General features: G+C 30.1%; 2 protein-coding genes across 2 annotated transcripts; one reads left to right on the top strand and one right to left on the bottom strand.

The window, feature by feature from the left end:
• Positions 1-5,981: 5,981 nt before the first annotated feature.
• LOC148298725 (glutathione S-transferase-like) lies at positions 5,982-12,802 on the bottom strand. Its single transcript, XM_088276686.1, has 4 exons — positions 12,596-12,802; positions 10,339-10,506; positions 8,153-8,295; positions 5,982-6,784 (listed from the first exon to the last, which is right to left on the bottom strand). The coding sequence occupies exons 1-4, from the start codon at positions 12,729-12,731 to the stop codon at positions 6,617-6,619; spliced, it is 615 nt and encodes a 204-aa protein (XP_088132812.1). The 5' UTR covers positions 12,732-12,802; the 3' UTR covers positions 5,982-6,616.
• Positions 12,803-14,700: 1,898 nt separating this feature from the next.
• Positions 14,701-18,644, top strand: LOC148298724 (uncharacterized). Its single transcript, XM_088276687.1, has one exon. It carries the CDS (start codon positions 15,009-15,011, stop codon positions 16,416-16,418), a length of 1,410 nt encoding a protein of 469 aa, XP_088132813.1. The 5' UTR covers positions 14,701-15,008; the 3' UTR covers positions 16,419-18,644.
• The last annotated feature ends 3,618 nt before the right edge of the window (positions 18,645-22,262 follow it).

Below are 22,262 nucleotides of genomic sequence, written 5' to 3'. Positions count from 1 at the left end.
CTATGCACCATTGGGTGCGGATAAGGGTTTTATATATAAGTTGTAAAAAGTCTTGTCCGCCTCCGTAGTGTAATGGTCAGCATGTTCGGCTACCGTTCTGGAGGTCCCGGGTTCGATTCCCAGGGGGAGGGGTCAAATAAATATAAGTGATTTCTTCACAATGATATTTATTCAGTATTATCCTGGACTGGTACCTGAAGTGGAGGGCTGATCACCTTTCTTTAATGTGTAAACGATCGAGATAACACTGCGTTTATATGAAGCAGTGCCCTATGCACCATTGGGGTGCGGTAAGGGTTTTATTATTTATTATTAAGTTGTGAAAAAATGTTTAAAAATGGCATTTTCAAACGAATGCATTTTCATAATTAGGCGAGACAATTGTCACAATATCGATTATTATGTATTTTTTAACAAAAAAATACAACTTTTATTATTTATTGATTCGGCATTAACTTTGTGGAATAACATGTTGATTATTTTTTTAAAATTGAACACTTGAATTTACCACTATAATGAGTTTTATTTATATAAACGACTAGTTTCGAAAACTACAGATGTTATCATCTTCTGGCAGAAGATGAAAACATCTGTAGTTTTCGAAACTAGTCGTTTATATAAATAAAACTCTATCCATTTTTAATTAATGTTTTACTTAGTAAATACCACTATTTCTTAAAATCTACTGTGACACGTGTTTTGATGCATTCCGCATCATTTTCAAACACCGTATGATGCGGAATGCGGAATGAAAATGATGCGGAATGCATCGAAACACGTGTCACAGTAGATTTTAAGAAATAGTGGTATTTACTAAGTAAAACATTAATTAAAAATGGATAGATTTTACCACAAAGTGACTGCCGAATCAATTAATGAAATTAAATAAAACTCATTAAAGTGGTATATTCAAGTGTTTAAATAAAAAAATACAACTTAGTTGACTCAAAAAATCTGTGTTTGATTTAACATTTAATACAAATATTAAAATGGAGTTCTTCAAAATTAACACCAAATCAATAAATAAACTTCTTTCTTTAATAAAACGTTTTTTGTAGTTGTCAACTGCATTTATTATTTATTTTTCTTGTTATGTACAAGGTTTAAAGATCATTAAGTGGATTTTTGTTTCTTCTATGAAAAAAAAAAATTATATGTTAATCTGTGTTGGAAACAGGACCGATAATCAAGTGTGGGCCTATCAGGAACTTCTCAACATTTTCTCATTGCTAGGAGAAATATACTCAAACTGGTATAATACAGCTATTACTACATATTTCTTTAATCTATAGTAGAAGATGTATTATTTATTGATTAACCGTTAACTATGCGGAATAACACGATGATTTATATACAAAAATAAAACACTTGAATTGTGAAAAAAAACGAGCTAAGAGTATCAGAAATGAAGACCCTGAGGAGCATATTTGGCAAGAGTCTACGAGATAGAATAAGAAACACCAGGAAAACGTGTCGGGTTGTCGTCCCGTGGTTAGTGTCGCGGACTCTTAAGTCAGAGTTTCTCGGTTCGAACCCACTTTACCGCAATTTGATACCTATTTCTAATAATGAAATTAAAATATTTGTGTAAATAATAAATCTTGTCCGCCTCTATAGTGTAATGGTCAGCAAGCTCGGCTACCGTTCTGGAGGTCCCGGGTTCGATTCCCAGGTGGGTCAAATAAATATTTGTGATTTTTCACTGTAATATTTATTCAATATTACCCTGGACTGGTACCTGAAGCGGAGGGCTGATCACCTTTCCTTCGTGTGTAAACGATCAAGATAACACTGTGTTCATATGAAGCAGTGCCCTATGCACCATTGGGGTGCGGATAAGGGTTTTATTATTTTCATTATATAAATAATAAAAAACAAAAATATTTCTCTTTATTAAAAAAATAAATAAATAAGAGAAATATGTATGATCGAAGATGTCGTTAGGTAGGGAAAGCAACGAAGAAGAAAATGGTATGCGCATGTGAGGAGAATGAAACCATCCAGACTCCTCTACATTGCATTGCATTGCTAACTTCACGGTAGACGACACTCGGGCAGACCACGAAAGAGATGGATTGACAGCTGGGAATCAACATCGCAGGAAGCTTATCCCTTAAAAATACAGACTTTAATGCCTACACCAAGAAGAAGACAAAGAAGTATTGTAACATTTTTGTCGTTAAAAGAGGTTTTTAAGATGGAGATTATTTTTTAAATTCTCTCGTCAAAAAATAGCTATCAACACGTCTTACAATAACGATTTATTGTTTTACTATTACACCTATGTATATAAAAATGTGTAAGATCACCTTTTTGAGTTTATTTATGTAAACACGACTAGTTTCGAGAACTATAGCTATTTTCATCAGCAGGTAAAAAAACAAAGATAATCAAAAAACATCTTTTAATAGAAAATACCCTTAAAATAGAGATGTTATGTTTGTCTGTTGCCATTCGACTAACGCTAGAAATATTACATTATTAGAAGGCAGCAAACAGACACATAGATACTTATCCTGTCATGTGCAGATTTGTCACACGTGATGTATTTATTATCACGTATCTTTAACACTTGCCCCGTTTTATACTCATAGTTTTCAGATAGTATAATATTCCTAAAAATACAATTGAGATCAAAAAAGAATAGCTAGAAGTTAATAAAAAGGATGAGAGTATAGTGAATGCAGTGGACGTTGTTCAGGAAAATGATGTTCTAATGAATGCAGTGGAAATGCGTTCTCTTAGATGCATGTGCGGCAAAACGATGCATGATTAAAGCACAAATATATTATATAACATAAGGAAAGAATGCAAGGCTGAGATAAGCAATATCGATAAAATCAAGAAAGTTGTTTTGAGATAGTGTGGACATGTATAACAAATGAGCGAGGAAAGAACGGTATAACACATTTATGAAACATATTTAGTTAGAAATAGGAAATAAAATAAAAATTTGACATGATGAAGTATGTAAAAAACTTGAAGGTGATCAGGTTAGAAGTCGGATCAATCAGCGGGTATGTATGAGGAGATGCATAAATGTGGAAGATCGAAGATTGTTAGCAAAGGCAGAGTGATGTGGTGTTATATTTTCTCTACCTACCCCAGTGGGTAAGTGGCATGATGGTTATTTACTAAGTTAAAAATTAAAAAGAACAAAGAAACTTGTTGGTAAAAGTATTTTGACAAAATTGGACATGGTGAAAAACGATTAATGATTATTCCTGAAACAGCACTGCTTTCGAAAATTGGGCGTTGTTTGCTAATTGCAGTCAAAGTACATAATTGGTCGGGTAAGTTTAGTGATGAATCAACAAATGTATACAATTTGACACAGATATTTTGTGTATTGTACAATAATGGGTTAATCTACGATAAAAGTTTTATTTTTCGTTTTATTTTTAATTTTTTTTCATGCTTATAGTACTATTAATTAAATAATTATATTATATTAAAATATTAGCTTACAGTAGTATTTATCAAATATTGAATATTATTTTAAGATTCCCTATATGTAATAAAATTACTCCCATTGAACTAAAATATTTTTACTGGGTATTCACCAGTATTGCGATATTATTTGGTAAATAGTGATATTTACCAAGTAAAACACGAATAAAAATAAATAAGTATTTTTTATACACGCAACTGATAAAATATGGATCATTTAAATATTTACAAAAAAAAATTTAGTCAGTTTACCGATCTCAGTATATTGAAATTATATAGGTCGGTATATCTATATCTTAATAATTGTATATTGTACATATTAGATAATTTCCCATATCATCTTTCACTGGTATTACGACAATCAAGGGTTAAATTAGTAGAATCCTGTCGAACAATAGCTATCAACACGATATTACAAAAACAATTAACCGTTTCACTATCACGACACATATATACACATGTACATGGCCGCCCTACCAATGTACGAAGAATACCCACGATCATTCTTTCCCGCCCTAATAATTCTGGTCACGCGCCAGGGCGGCGAAGTTGGATCTGATTATGCTTTCAAAAGCACAGAAACTCACTCATAAATTCAATTAAATGAGTGATAAATAACGTGTGGACTATTCTTCAGGATTTTCAGGTTTTGGCGACGCGTAAGGGAGGAGAGAAAGTAATTTCAGGAAATTTCGTGCCAAATGAAAAAAAAAAGATTCAATTGTGAGAAGAATTTGAACAAAAATAACTAAAATAACAATATTTTGAGGGTGTCCTTTAGGGAGTTATTTAAATTGATATCCAGTATAGATGAAGAAGAATATGGAAGTCTAAGTATTTAAAGGGCTAATGATCTGTCATTACCTCTATGACAGTGCTCTTTGCACCATTGGCTTTCAAAAGAAAGCAAAGAAAGACAAGAAAAAAACACATAGCATTTTTTATTTATATAAATCTTGTCGAAATTATTCCACCTTTTACTAGAAAAACTTAGGAAATTATTTAATTATTCATACTTATATTGGGCATTATATATTAATTTTGTATTAACATTTTTGTAGAACTGCATTTTATATAATAAATAAATAACGATACAGTTTTTTCCACTTATTTATGTGATAAATTTATTAGCTAAACTCCCTAATTGAATAATAATAAAATAAAACAATGCACAAATTATGCTATACTTTATACATGATGCGATTTATTTAAGATTTATCTACTTCCATTATATATTTATAAATAGCTATTTTATGCTCAGTTTCGTTGTTTAATGAATGAATACTTTACTGATAATGATAGAAGACTGTACAACTTTATTGCACAGGACTAGATTTTTTTTTCACGAAAAAAGGTATGTGTTAGGTTTTGTTCGATGTATCTTTGATCTTGAAGTTTAATGTGAATTGTATAAAATGTATAAAATGTATAAATTGTATTTTGTGTACATTGGTGAAATGTGCTTTGTTGTGTTATGTGAGAGTTTTTCTGAAAAACAAATGTATGGAATGTTTTAACAAACAGTTGTTTAACTGTTATGAGTTGTAACTTGTTGAATATATCCTTTTATTTTGTATATTACAATATACGCGTATACATATACATAAATATACGTCTTATACCATAAATTCTACATCTATTCTGATGGCGTTCGTTCCATAACCATTGTAGGAGAGTTATAGGGGTAAGGAGATGTAATAAAACATTTTCCATTATTTCAGGCTAAGTTTACGTGTTCCGTGGTCACATATCAGTAGAGTACTTAAGGTAAAAGTTTTATAATGAAACTTCCATAACACTCATTCACAATGGCATTATTATATGAGTTGAACGATATAATTTATTACAAATACATGTGTGTGTGTGTATATATATATATATATATATATATATATATATATATATATATATATATATATATATATATATATATATATATATATATATAAATATATATATATAAATATATATATGTATATAAATATATAAATATATATATATATATATATATATATATATATATTTATATATATATATATATTTATATTTATATATATATATATATATATATATATATATATATATATATATATATATATATATATATATATATATATATATATATATATATATATATATATATATATATATATATATATATATATATATATATATATATATATATATATATATATATATATATATATATATATATATATATATATATATATATATATATATATATATATATATATATATATATATATATATATATATATATATATATATATATATATATATATATATATATATATATATATATATATATATATATATATATATATATATATATATATATATATATATATATATATATATATATATATATATATACAAAAATTCTACTACTCCACAAAAGAGGTTTCAAAAAACTGTTAAAAAATTATGATATATTTTTAATTGAAATTTTACGATAGTAAACCACACTATGTAAAATGGTTAAAAAACATTGCAGATGGTAAAAGAGTTGCTCAGAGAAGTGAAAACATTTTATTAAAGCAATAATTCAGTGATAATTTATGTACAGCAATAAATTTATAGCAATAATGTTTGATTAATAGTTTACCTAGCTTAAAACAAAAAGTGTCTAGTATTTACGAAATTGATGTTTTAAGTAAGTAAGTACTATTTCAAACAATATAATGAAAAATTAACTGCAAATACGCTGGTACAATTATTTAAATAAATTATGTATTTGGAAGATATTTAGCCCGAATTAAACATAAGTTTATCGATAGCTTTAAACCTTTCTAGCACAGATTCTAGCAAACTTTCCAATCAATTTACAACAAACCCTCCCCGAGATATTTTACTAACCAATTTGTAAGTCCAAAGTTTATACAGAGATTATATAAACTAACATAGGCAGGATCGATTTTATTATTTACTCTGGTTCAATTATTTACATAAATTAGATATTTAACGTGATTTGAACTTAGGTTTATCGATAGCTTTAAACCTTTCTAGCACAAATTCTAGCAAACTTTCCAATCAATTTACAACAAACCCTCCCAGAAAATATTTACTCATCAATTTGCAAGTCAAAATTTTATGCAGAAATGATAAAAATCAACAGTCAAAGGTGAATATTTCTACGTTTCAGTTTTCAGTACTCGCATTCAGGCCTAGTTTTCAGGTGCTCTTTCAGTTCAGGAAGTGCGAAGACCTTTTCCACGAGAGCCTTCAGGTTGCCGTGGTCCTTTAGGATGTTGAATCTGGCGAGGAAGCTGTAATATTCATGGGCCCCGGCGAAGTAGAAGTCAACCCATGTCAACTGAAACGGGAACATTAGCGCATTAACACCTTGTTTCGGTTGAAAGGTAAATATTCCCCCAACAGAAAGTACCTTTAGAGGGAGGAGTGTGAAAGGGTGTCAAGGAAACGTTTCACACAATTTTAATCTTAACAGTTTTGTATCGAATCAAAAGCACGTTTAATATATAATTTTAAATTCAGATTTTTAAATAAAAATATTGATATTAAAAAAAAATAAACACTTGTTTAATACCATTTATAGAGTTCTATTTCGTTACATACGACTAGTTTCGAAAACATTCGTTGTTTTCATCGACAGATGATTATTTTTGCTCGTAACTTTTTGTAATCACTTGTCGATGAAAACAAATGTAGTTTTTTAAACAAGACATGTGTATTGAAATAAAAGTCAATAAAATAATTTCCTGAACTCATTTGAGGGGATTTTAATTTATTTTATTTGATAAACTAATCAAATTAAAAAAAATAGGAAAAAAAGGCATTGGAAGCTTTAAAAATGGTAAAACCTTTAAATTTTTTATTCAATTTGGAATTGTTACCGCAATTACCACAATTTTTTTTAATCGAATCTGAAACGTGTTTCGATGCATTCCGCATCATTTACACAAATTAACGGTGTTTGAAAATTGTGTGAATTGCATCGAAATACGCATGTCACAAAAATTTTGGTGAAATTACAATAAAAAAATGGAAAAAATTGGTGTTAAAATATAGTTGAAATATAAATTTCAAAATAAATTTAAAAAAGTGTCTCAACAGATAAAAAACATATTTTACATATTTTATTAAAAGGATAACATGAAATGGTAGTTATTTTAATAACAACGCGTCCTTGAAATTTTACTTTCAATTCTTGTCCATTCAATCATCAAATCAACTATCGGATTGCCTCCTAAGCTGTTTCATTTCAAAGACATTTTTAATATATTTGGAATCAGTTATTACAGATTTCAATAATTTGTTGATTGGCACTGTGGAATAATATGATGATTTAAATAAAATACTCATATGATACCATTTTTTTAATTTCATCAATTGATTCGGCAGTCACTTTGTGGTAAAATCTATCCATTTTTAATTGATGTTTTACTTAGTAAATACCACTTTTTCTTAAACTCTACTGTTATAAGTGTTTCAATGCATTCCGCATCATTTTCAAACACCGCAACGGTGTTTGAAAATCATGCGGAATGCATCGAAACACGTGTCACAGTAGATTTTAAGAAATAGTAATATATTCTAAGTAAAATTTTAATTGAAAATGGACCATTTTTGAGTTTGTTAATCTATTCACCACAAGTTTTGAGAACTATAGAGGTTCTCATCAACAAAATAAATTATCTATTTATAAATTTGTTTATTTTACCTTTCCGTTCGCTAAGTATCCTCCATTGTTTTTCACCATTGTGTCCAGTGTATTCAAGAAGAGTGGTATATAGGATCCGTTAAACTCGTCGTATTTCTTCTGTTGCATAGACAGGTCTTCTATGTATTTCAACGATCGTAAATCTATATTGATAAAAAATTATACAATTCCTTATATTATTTTGTATATTAAAAACATTGTTATATTTGTAGTGGGGTAATATAACACTCTCCTTATCATTCATCGTTCACTTTGTGTAATTATTAACTATTCGCTCACTCCTTTCAAGAACGTCATAAATCAAAAAACATGATTTTTCAGGAGAACGTTTTTTATTTAAAATTTTTTTTATTGAAAAGTATTAAAAATATATATCAAGCCACTTTTTAAACTTTTTACTGTGCAACAGATTTTTTTTAGTAAAACCTGAAGGTTTCTTCTCCATTTTAAAAATGTTTAGTTTATTGAAAAAAATAATTAAAGAATACCTTTTCTTTAAAATGCAAAAACAAAACTTTCTGCCCTGTAGCGGGCAAATATTAAGTTAAAATCATGTCGCATTTGCTGGGATATAGTACATTTTCTGGGCATTCCGAAAATATGCACAACTGAAAATTGTCGATTTTTGATTTATGACGTTCTTGAAAGGAGTGAGCGTATTGTCCTCTCAGGATCTTTAAAAACTATGCTACTCTGCATTGTATGGACGAGTATGTCCCTACTTGAATCAACATCACACACACACACACACACACACACACACACACACACACACACACACACACACACACACATTCATTCATTTGCTAGATCTTCACTTAATTTTTTGTATTAATCTTTATGTTTTTGTGGTTTACTATAATTGGCTTCTTTAATGTATATCTTTTATTTGTTTTGTTTTACATATGTTGCTGTTGTTAAACAATATAAAAAAGAATTTAAAAACCTCTTTAAAAAAACACACTATTTTATGACGACCGGTTTCGGAATAATCATTCCATCATTAGGTCAAATGTAGATTAAAATGAAATTGTTACGGTCTGACATTTGATCAAAAATAAAAATTCAAATGAGAGAAAGAAGACAAATAATCACAATAATAGTATATTTTTTATACATATATTAAAAATCATTGTTAACTTTGTGGTACGGTAATATAACTTTCTCCTTATCATTTATCGTTCACTTTGTGTAATACCACTTTAATAAACACTAATTCGCGACTAGCGGTTTCGGAATATTCATTCCATCACCAGGTTATAAAAATGAAATTAAAATAAATGTCAGACAGTAACAATTTCATTTTATGAACTGATGTTGGAATGATTATTCCGAAACTGATAAGTGTTTATCAAAGTGGAATTACACAAAGTAAACAATGAATTATAAGGGGAGTGTTACAGTGACAATATTTTTTGAAGTGGACTTGTAGTTAAATTTAATTGTTTTTTTTTTATGGGTAAGTCTGTATTATTTGCTTAACTTATTTATTTATTTTTATAGATTTTCTAAATTAAAATCAGTTCATATATTATTTTCTTATAAACAGTTTGTTATTTAACTAACAAGTTTTCATATAGCATCAAATATGTGAGGACTTTAAAATATATGAATAATATAAATGAACTCAATGTTACAATTTACACGAAAAAATACTACGTCATGTTAATGGTCCAAAAGTTAACCATTTAATATGCCAGAACACTTCAATACGTAGTTCCAAGCATTTTAAATTGGTAAAAGAACAACTAAGAGTACGGACCAAAGGCAAAATAAAGGAATGGGTAAATGATCAAGAGTTAATATTGAAAAAGTAGTACAAAACTTTTTTTTCGTGTATATTATGAACACATTAAGGACGGGTGTTTTTCGCCTGCGGAGAGTTCGATAATTGTAGTACTTATATAAATAAAGTTAAGACCTTAAAAAAGATATTATAATATATAACATCCTCTCTGCCTACCCCTGCGGGGAAACGGCGTTATGGTAGTAGTAGTTAACGATCAAGTTAACACGGCGTTGATATGATGCAATGCCCTATGCACCATCGGGTGCAGATAAGGGTTTAAAGAAAAAGTTTTCAATTTGTTTTACCTCATTCATTGCTCTCCTAGATATCAGGTTATACAAACCTAGATTTAAGTACATATATGCATTATGAGGAAGGATATAAAAAAATAACATACGCATCCTAAAATCGTATATCATATCGGCAGCAATATCGATGTGGACTGATTCCTTGGCATCCTTCCCTTCCAGTCCACATTTCTTAGCAAGGTATCTGCATATCGCTCTGCTTTGGTGAAGACTTAAGTCATCGATCTCCAAAAGAGGTAGCTGAGCCATAGGAACCTCTGCAATAACAAAGTGGCGATTATTTCAATCCAATCTTTAAAACAAAAAAAAAAACAAACAATAATCATCATCTTAAAGTTACATTCGAAAGTTCTCGTTTCTTGTACGAATCTACACAAATAATAATATTTATTTTAATTTCCTCAAAAATCTTTAATTTCCTAAAGTAATTCACCGATTACTTAAAAAATTGTGATATTTTAAACATGTTTTATCTTTGACATACAAAACATGTTTTTATTGGAAAACAGCTATATTTGTTGCAATGGCAGCGCCATCAGTTGAACGTAAAAGCAAGACACGCAAATCTTGACTTTTCTCATGGCGGATGCCAAATTTATTAAAGCTGTTATTATTATCATTTACCTAGTGCATTGTAAAATTTTAAGGAAATTATACATGCTTGCCATCTTTTTATTTATTTTAATTTAGCCGCATTAAACCACAGCAACGCATCGTTATTATAAAAAATACAAGTTGTGTAAATTATTAAAAATAGACTAGTTTAATAACGAAATACTGTTTTTTTAATGCGATTTTAAAAAATATATAAATTAATTGTAATTTTAATAAGAGTATGATTATACATATATATATATATATATATATATATATATATATATATATATATATATATATATATATATATATATATATATATATATATATATATATATATATATATTATGTACATGTAGCTCACTGCTTTCAACAACGTCACATACAAAAATACTTGATTTTTCAGGAGATCGGTTTTAAAGTTAAAAAATATAATAAAATGTTTTAAAAATAAATTTAAAACCACTTATTATTACTTGTTACTGTGCAAGTCATCTTTTTGGTAAAACCTGTTTTTTTTCATTTCCAAAAATATTAAGTTTATTTAAAAAAATAATTAAACAATACATTTTCGTCAAAATGCAAAAACAATACTTTCCGCCTTGTAGCGGGTAAATATCAAGTTAAAAATATGCCGCTAGATACATATAGTACATTTTCTGGGCATTCCAAAAACACGCACAACTGAAAATTGTCGATTTTTGATACATGACTTATTTTTATACTATATTTTTGCTTATTAACCAGTGGCAGTTAATAAATAAATAAAATAAACAAAAATAAGACAAGACAGACGTTTGACATTCGTTGGTATGTTTAATTGTTTTTTTGTTGTATAAAAATTAAATATTAAACAAAAATTAATAATTCAACATTAAGCGTGTTACAAGAAAAGAAAGGGAGTTTCGGATCGATGTTGTTATTTCCATTTCTCATTTCCCATGTGGAAACATGAGAAAAATTTACATGTGGAATGTTGAACAAAAAATTGATATTGATTATGCTAAATCAATCAATTCCAACAGAACTTCAAATAATTGCGAACAAAATATTTTACCAATGTTATTACAGATTTTTAAAAAAAATAGGAGATACTAAAATTTAAAAATAAATGCCTTTAACACATTAACAAAATTAAAAACACAAAAAACTATTACATATATCATTCATAAGTATAAACAATGAGTGTAAGTCCCTCTCCAAGCACAAGAGCTTAGTCTCTTTAGAGAGGAACAGCATAACTACATAGTATCCCACCACTATTGGTGAGATGAAAAAAAAATCTTGATTCACTACAACTTCACTAGAGACATCTATATGTCTCTAGTGAAGTTCTAGTGATTCAAGCATAATGTTTAAAAAAATTGGTTCATATATTTATACAGAACTTCCAAGAATTTGAGTAGTGTGGCTGTCAATAATGGGTAGAATTGGTGAATGTTACACGTGTGTAAAGTGATCACTTAAATCAGCCTATGATGGTCAGCTCCGTAAATGCCCAGAGTAAATGTAAATATTCTTCTTTATCTTTGATGAGATGACAAAAAACAATATGAAAATAACTCCTGTAATTGGAGATAATCCAGATTTTGTGAACAAGTTGTTGGACACACTCAAAATGTTGTTACTACGTGTATATAGTATTAAAATATGTAAAAGTAGAAAATGTCTAGAAAATAAATTCTAAAATAATAATAATAATATACATTTATATGGATGTATATACACAAGTTTATTTCATTTACTAACTTGCTTTATATGTCGGCCAATCCCTTTCCATATCAATGGGCACTTCTGTATATGGAATTTTAGCATAAGTCAGAATCATCCGTATCGGCTCCCCAAGAGCACGGAATTTAAAGTACGTTAATTTACATTTCGACATTTTTCAAAACAAGTTTGTTCAATCAAGCCACAAACGCGAGTCGACGAGACAGCGTAGTTTAGATACTGAATTAATTTAATACTTCACAGACACTATGCGATAAAACGTAATACACAAGTGTCTGATATTATATAATACATGTGTGTTAAACACGCAAATACGTACTTATTCACAAAGACATATACATCAACATCTGATAAGTTGAAAAAACAAGTTCAAAGGTGTGATTGATTCTACTTTTTATCAGTACTATACGGATTGTGGATCTTTCAATATGAATTATATTATATGTAGTATGTAAGATGCATTATCAAATTTAGTATAATCTTTTATTTACAATATTTTGTGTATGTCTTAATAATAGCGATTTCTGAATTTTGCTTCACTTAGCAATTATTCATACCATTGATATCTCGAGTTGAGATTCACAGTGCAGATGAAGAAAAAAATAGAAGTCTGGGTATCAACACGAAATATAAATTAATATTTTATTATTTTAATTAGATATAATGTTTATTTATAGACGTATTTTAATTGATGCTTATTTTTATATGATTAAAAATAATATATAATTGAATACATTTTGGAATTAGCTATTCATAAACGAAAACAATGTATTTATTCATATAATATAGGACAAGAATAAAATATAAAGGGAGTAGTTATCTGGACAGAATTTTAGAGTTGATTGTTGCAAATGTCAAAATATGTATATATATATATATATATATATATATATATATATATATATATATATATATATATATATATATATATATATATATATATATATATATATATATATATATATATATATATATATATATATATAAATATATGTATATGTATATATATTTATACATATTTATTCCGCCTCCGTAGTGTAATGGTCAGCACGCTTGGCTACCGTTCTGGAGGTCCCGGGTTCTATTCCCAGGGACGGTCAAATAAATATATATAAATTTTTCGATGTAATATTTATTCAATATTACCCTGGACTGGTACCTGAAGCGGAGGGCTGATCACTTTTCCTTCGCGTGTTAACGATCAAGATAACACTTTGTTTATATAATGCAGTGCCCTATGCACCATTGGGGTGCGGATAAGGGTTTAAAAAAAATATAAAAAATATAAAAAAAAAAAAAAATAAAAATAAATAAAATAAAATAAAAAAAAATAAAATATATATATATATATATATATATATATATATATATATATATATATATATATATATATATATATATATATATATATATATATATATATATATATATATATATATATATATATATATATATATATATATATATATATATATATATATATATTTATATATATATATGTGTGTGTGTGTATATACAATATATCTATATAAATGTATGATTGTTGCCTACATTAATCAATGAATAATCTCGGTAATGAAACAAATAAATATATATTTATTTGTAAAGGCATTATACACTTGAACAATCAATATCGCTAAAGTAAAGATGTATCCAGTAATATGACAATAAAATAGATAAGCATAGCTAATTGCTTATCGTAAACCTCCATAGTTGTGGCTCACGTACGAGTATATATGGTAAAAATGTTTTTTTATGTTTCATCTTTGAATCTCGACTGGGACGAAACGATATGATGTGGGATTCAATTGTAACGTAAGGAACCAAGATGTTTTTTTTTTTGTATAAATATGTGTATTTATGTTTATACTTATATAAAGATTTTAAAAAATGCAGGGTATAGACCAGTGGTTCTGAACCTTTCTGAAGTTAAGAACCACAGGTATATGTAGATACTAAAAAAAGTATTTCAAATTAAATTTATATAATGGTATTTCGTCAAACATCGCTTATTACGATTATTATTCAATGAGTTGGAATGAGATCTGAAATTTGCAAGAAAGCAATAAACATATTTTTGTCTGTTCAATTAAAAATCAACATTAAGTTGCTTTGCTGGGACTTGAGTTTTGACAGTTGTGTTTGTCAGTTCATATATTACATAGCTCCAATAATTTTGTCATATTTTGAGTTTTTTTCGATATTTCATAAGTTGTTTATAGTTTAAATGGTTGCTGATTAAGGATTACTTCTCAGATAAGCCAAATCTATCGTTATTTTATTATTTTAATTCTTAAATTTCGTACTTTATTATTTTCCTAGTTGTAATAGAAAATTGCAACAATAATATTTTTTAGTTGCATATAATATTTTTCGTTTATATACATATATTTTTCTTTCTATACACTCATTGGATTATTTCTGAATAAGTATGGAAAGAATTAAAACACGTCGTAAGGAGCCTCCCGACATCCCATCTACATCTTCTTCCAACTCTTCATTACCCACGTCTCCAATCCTCCCCAACAAAATCAGAAAAATTTCTAAAACTGATTCTGCCAAAGATATTCATAATGCAACTCCGAAAACCTTATCCCCTTCAACATCTAATGATCCTTCTTCCTTACAGTCAGAATATATAAAAAACAAATACACAGAAAGAGACAGTGGACCTTTCTGCGTTTTTGTCCAAAAAAACGTTGTCCCCAATTCTTCTTTCTCTTTGAATATCATCGATTTTGGCAAACTTTTGCAATCCCTAAATATTCCTGGTATTGTTCCTCGTGCAGGAATAAAATCTATCGGCCGAAACCGGATTTCTGTACAATTTTTGACATACTCAGCGGCAAATAGTTTTATTGATGATAATGCTTTGGAAACATATGGCTATAAAGTATTTATCCCGTACCATATGGTCTCTCGCATGGGCCTGGTCAGGGGTATCCCTTTAGAGTGGACCCATGAAGAGATTGTAAAAAATATCGAGGTTCCAAATGAATGTGGTATGATTATGAAATCTCGAAGACTTTCTAGAAAAGTCACGTCGCCTGTAGACCAAAAATTCTCGTGGGTACCCACCCAAACTGTTATTCTTACTTTCCAAGGGCAGATTCTCCCTAAAAAGATATTTTCATTCTATTCGGTAATAGACGTTGAGCTATACATCTATCCTACAATTCTTTGTTTTGCATGCTGTCGTTATGGACACGCCAAGACAATTTGCAGGTCCAAACCTAGATGTTTCAAGTGTGGATTGGAGCATATGGGTGAGACTTGCGAAGTTGAAATTCAGAATGCTACATGCGTAAATTGTTCAGGTAATCATTTAGCTACCAATAGAATATGTCCTGAATATTTGAGGCAAAATTTAATTAAGAGGAGCATGACTGAACAAAATATTTCATATAACGAGGCTGCCAAGTCCACATTTAGCAAGGGAAAATCATACGCAGATATTACAAAGTCTACCACTTCCTCACAATCCCGTAATATCCAACAATCTTCTCATTCACAACCTTTGTCGTATAACAAGACGGTTTATAAAGAATCCGCTCCGAGGTCATTGTTTCTTCCTAACATTAGCAAATCAACTCTTGATAAATTAAAGTCCATTTCCTTTTTACCGTATACAAATTCTCCCGATGGTTGTGCTCTTCAGTCTGGCAATAAAGAGGCCAGTGTTACAACACCTGATAATTTATCACAAGTACTTTCTCAATTAATCATACTTATTACCTCAATTTTCGAAAACTCCCCCCAAAAACCGTACAACGCTGCCAAAACCACTTCCAATTCAACTCTCCAAAATCACAATGCCTCACAAAATTCCAATCTCCTCTAATAACATAATCACCCCTATTACACAAGACTCTCATCTTAACGAGATGGAGTCAAAATTATCTATCTTACAGTGGAATTGCCGTAGTGCTATTTCGAATAAAATAGATTTATGTTCCCTTCTAAAGGAATACAAAATTGACATAGCTGCTTTATCAGAAACCTGGTTCAAGCCAGGATACAACTTTGTTATCCCAGGTTATATTTGCCTGCGTGATGACCGACCCGATGGTAGAGGAGGAGCAGCCCTTCTTATTAAAAACCATCTTCACTATTCCCACATCCTAGTCCCTAACTCCTCATCTTTCCAAATTGTTGCAGCATCTATAAACAATGTATCCTATATTTCAGTATATATTCCCCCTAACATCCCTTTTGATCTGTCTGGCTGGAATAATATAGTTAAATTGTTACCCAAATCATTTTTCATACTAGGTGATTTCAACGCACATTCTCTCAGCTGGGGGAGTGCTTATACAGACCGCTCAGGTAGGAACATCTTAAGTTTCGTTGATGATAACGATATATGTATTCTTAACGACGGTTCTCCTACCAGATTAAGTTCTCCATCTCATAGACAGAGCGCTGTTGATATCTCATTATGCTCTAACGATTTAGCATCCAGGGTAACCTGGAGTATCTTAGACGATCCTCATTCGAGTGACCATTTCCCAATCACTATTCACATACCTCTTAAGTCTCGCATCACCCCTAGAACTCAAAACACCATTTATAATTTTAAAAAAACTGACTGGACTAACTTTGTTAGTATTTTGGAAAAAAATAATTCCAAATCTCATCCTGCGAGCGACTTCGATATCCCACTGGAGTATTCTAAATTTATAGACACAATTATGTCCGCAGTTAATTCTACCACCCCTAAAATAAATCCAAAGACTCGGAGGAATCCGTCGCCATGCCCTTGGTGGGATTCCGAGTGCAGTCTAGCTGTTAAAAATAGAAAAAATTGTATGTCCAAATATAAAAATGATATGAGTGAATTAAATTTTTTGGAGTTTAAAAGAGTTCAAGCTGAGACAAAAAAAATATTAAAACAGAAAAAACGAATAGGATGGAAATCTTTCTGTTGCGCTCTCTCACCTCAAACCCCATTGACAGATGTTTGGACAGCCATACGAAAATTTAGGTCCCCATCTTCTTCGTCACTCAGAAAAATTTCCGATGATTCAGCTTGGATCTACGATTTCGTTGACAAATTGGCACCTTCTCATGTTCCAACAATCCAAGAACTCCCATCCCACTCTTCAGTCATTCTCAATCAAGAATCTTGGTTTGACTCACCTTTCCAGATTGAGGAGTTATTACTTCCCCTAGAATATGTTAAAATCTCATCCCCCGGCTTAGACATGATCCCATACTCTTTGATTCAAAAATTTCCACAACAAATTTTACTTAAATATATTAATATACTAAATAAAATATTTGAAACTGGAATAATTCCAGCTGATTGGAAAATTCAGCGGATAATCCCTATTCTAAAACCTGATAAAGACCCAATGAAGGGAGATTCATACCGCCCCATAGCGTTATCTTCGTGTATGCTAAAGCTTTTTGAACATATGATAAAAAATAGAGTAGACTGGTTTGTGGAGAGCAATTCCTTACTGTCTGCTTCACAATTTGGTTTCCGTAAAAACAAATCAACCACCGATAATCTCTCTATTTTCTCAACAGATATTCGAGTAGCGTTTTCTCAAAATGAATGCACCGCTGCAGCTTTTATCGATATTTGTGGAGCTTATGATAATGTGGACCTTAATGTCCTCAAGGTTAAACTATGCTCGTTAAACTTTCCTTTTAAGATTGTTCAGGTGATTCTAAATATATTAAAAGAAAGAACTATTATTGTAAATGGGATGTATAAAAAAATAGAAAGAAAAATCTGGAAGGGCCTCCCTCAAGGATCTGTACTTAGTCCTTTACTATATAATATCTATACTTTCGATCTGGAATCAACAGTCTCGAGAAAATGCAAAATCTTGCAGTATGCGGATGATATTGTAATATATATATCACATAAAGATATGAAAACTGCTATTAATAAACTTGAATCAGCCTTGACTTCTCTCAATACTTGGTTCACTTCTAATTGCCTTCAACTATCTCCTTCAAAAAGCCAAATAGTATTGTTCTCGAAAAAACATAAAATCCCATTTAACTCTATAAAATTTGACAATATCTCCATTCCTATAAGTAATCAGGCTAAATTTTTAGGAATTATTCTTGACAGGAAATTGTCATGGGCCCCTCACATAAATTCTGTAATCACAAAATGTGAAAGAAAAATTAACCCTCTCCGAGCTCTAGCAGGAGTTTGGTGGGGCTCTCATCCTCTTACTCTAAAACTATTTTACAACGCTTTTGTTAGAAGCCAATTAGACTATGGCAGTATCATAATTGACCCCCTCCCAATATACTTATTGAATAAACTGTCTGTTATTCAATACAAATGCTTAAGAATCATCCTGGGTGCGATGAAGTCTTCCCCCACAAATGCCCTCCAATTAGAAGCTATGGAACCTCCTCTAGACATTAGAAGACAATATCTATCTGACAGATACATGATAAAATGTTTAGCTTTTGAAAATCACCCATCTCTTTTGGCATCTAAGAAATTACTAAACTCTGTAACATCTAACCGTGTGTTACATAATAGGCCTTATCCAGCACTCGCAAAAAGTTTTGAAAAACTGTCAAAATTTATCCCAGAAATATTCCGATCTCCCACCCCCTCCCTTTATAACTTCCCTTACTCTCATCATATTTTTTCCCCAAATATTATAACCCACATTGGAGTAGGGACTAAATCCCCTAGTCCGATTTCCCTTTTCAACTCCATAATTGAATCAAAATGGAAAGACTGGTCTTTATTCTTCACAGACGGATCCAAATTGGAAATATCTGGCTATTCAGGAGCTTCTTTTTACAGTCACGATGATGGTTACTGTGCCCAATTCCAACTTCCTCAACCTTCGTCAGTTTTTACTGCGGAATGCTTGGCTTTAAGAGAAACTCTTTCCTACATTATGACCAAAAAGTTTGAAAAGTGCCTCATTTTATCCGACTCTCTAAGCTCTCTTCAAAAAATTAGCAGCAATCCCTTCAAACAAGCCCAATCCCATTTAATATTCCAAATCCGTGAGAAATTATATTTACTCAAAGAAAAAAACGTTCAGGTTTCTCTCGCCTGGATTCCAAGCCACCATGGCATTCCGGGAAATGAAAAAGCCGACTCTCTAGCTAAGGAAGCCGTTTTAAATGGAAGTACGAATTTCTCCAACTACCCATCTGATGACCTTTTGACAATTCCAAATATTGATATGTCTTCCAGCTGGTCCCTCAAATGGAACTCCTCCAAAATTTCAAAGGGAAAACATTACTCTCTCATTCAGCCTACTGTCCCGTCCCGTCCTTGGTTTAGGAAAGTATTGATGAACAAGAAAGATACATCCACCATTTGTCGAATGAGGATGGGTCATTGCTGTACGAGAGAGCACCTTGCGAGGATTGGTGTCTTTGACTCCCCCATTTGCGAGTGTCGTTGCGAAGAGGAAGACCTTAACCATATATTCTTTGTTTGCCCAATAAATGACCAAATGCCAAATTTCTTTAAATCTCTGGCCCCGCTTATTCCCCTCCCTACAGATATCCATCTCATCCTGGCGAGCAGGAACCCAAATTTGTACAGACTGTTAGTTGTTTTTCTAAAATTAAATAAAATAAATTTATAGTTTATCTTTATAATTTTTATCATATCATATTTTATAATTAAGAATTCAATTAACTTGACATTGGCAAATGCATTGTTTTACATGTGCAACGCCATTCCATATTTAAAAAAAAAAAAAGTTGCTTTGCTCGTACAACAACTTTAAAATGCATGCACTATCGCAGATACATATTTATCTAAAAAAATCCTTTAACCACTCTCATTAATTCCTCTTCTTTCCTTTTCCTTCCTGCAAATTCTATTTTTTATACCATACCCTTACTCTTTTACTCCCTTCCTCACAAACACACTCCCACTCTTTAATATTTTGTTTTATCTCTTAATGTTTTAATAGTTATTATAACATAAATGTGGAATTGTTAAATTGGCTTTATTTTTATTAATGTAACTATTTTTGTTAATGTTATGTTTATTATTGTTAATGTAACTATTTTTATTATATACTGTTTTAAATGCATAGTTGTACAATTCCCAAACAAATAAAATAAATAAATAAAGTATAAAGAAACACACGTGTCACCTTTACCACAGTGACACAAAAACGCCACATTTTTATTGTGTTTTTGTGTTATGTGTTTTGTGTTGAACAAGCTTTAAGCTGTTGTCTGCTTCCCACTCTGCAACAGTAAGGCTTTCAGTAAACACTCGTCCTCTAGGGCGCCTGAAAGCTCATACTTCCTTTCATGCGCCAAGCACAAAGAGAGAAAGGAACCACTCTTAGGGATGTTCTTTTGAGGCTATTTGAGTTTTAAAACAAGCTTAAGGGCGTTTTCTAAAATGATAATTCAATATTCTTTATATGTTTTTTACAGATTGATTTGGTTTTTTTTAAAGAAAATCCCAAAATAATAACTGCACATGTTTTTTTTATATAAAACAATATAAAATATATATAAAACCCTTATCCGCACCCCAATGGTGCATAGGGCACTGTGTCATATAAACGCAGTGTTATCTTGATCGTTGATACATGAAGGAAAGGTGATCAGCCCTCCGCTTCAGGTACCAGTCCATGGTAATTTCGAAAAAATATTACAGTGAAAAAATCACTTATATTTATTTTACCCCCCTTGGGAATCGAACCCGGGAACTCCAGAAAGGTAGCCGAGCATGCTGACCATTACACTACGGAGGCGGACAAAAACAAACCAACGTTTTTTTGGATAAATACTTTAAAGCTTTAAGTAGTATTATAAATGTTTGGTTTCTTAAATTGATTGTTAGGCTAATAAAATTAAAGCAATCAACTTTTTTTTTATTCATTTTATAAATTTACATTTTTATTTATAACATAATACATTTGAATCATTTATATATATGGAGAACTTTTATATTTCGATTCGCTGTGCCTCTCCATAAAAGAGTCTGTGCTCTTGTGCTTGGAAAGGGACTTACACTCGTGGTTTAATGTTATATAATAAAAGATATAATAGTTTTTTTTTTATAAATTGCTTTAATTTTTTTATAACATTGCTATAACGAATCAGTCATAAACTGATAGTTATGTAAAGATAGAATGAAAAAATAATGTATACCATACATACATATTCACATGATTAGATTTTTTTTTTAATTACACCTTTTGATTAAAAGATAACTTTTTTAGGAAATCAACATTAAAATATATAATAGATTGTGAGTCGATAAATGTAGGTAGGTACATATGAGAAAAATTATTTTTTATTCGATGACATTGTCGATGTACTACTTTACGGTGCGCAAGTCATTGACATGTATTCGATGAATAATCCAGTTTATTCATGAATTTCATTGAAAATGATAAGTCTTAATAATAAGTTTTAATTAAATTTTCTTACTTATTTATTCCGTATTATACATCTTTTCATCTACAGTTTTGAATTCTTGTTTGGCCACATATTTTTCTTTTGAAAAAAACAATAAGGTAAGCTGGTACTAATAATAATAATAATAAATCCCTTACCGCACCCCAATGGTGCATAGGGCACTGCTTCATATAAACGCAGTGTTATCTCGATCGATTACACATGAAGGAAAGGTGATCAGCCCTCCACTTCAGGTACCAATCCAGTGTAATATTGAATAAATATTAGAGTGAAAAAATCACATTATTTATTA

This window comes from Brachycentrus maculatus, unplaced genomic scaffold (genome assembly GCF_059751285.1).
Source record: "Brachycentrus maculatus isolate JH-2025_06_01 unplaced genomic scaffold, ASM5975128v1 h1tg001684l, whole genome shotgun sequence".
Lineage (NCBI taxonomy): Eukaryota > Metazoa > Arthropoda > Insecta > Trichoptera > Brachycentridae > Brachycentrus > Brachycentrus maculatus.
This window is presented reverse-complemented; position numbering and strand designations above follow the sequence as displayed.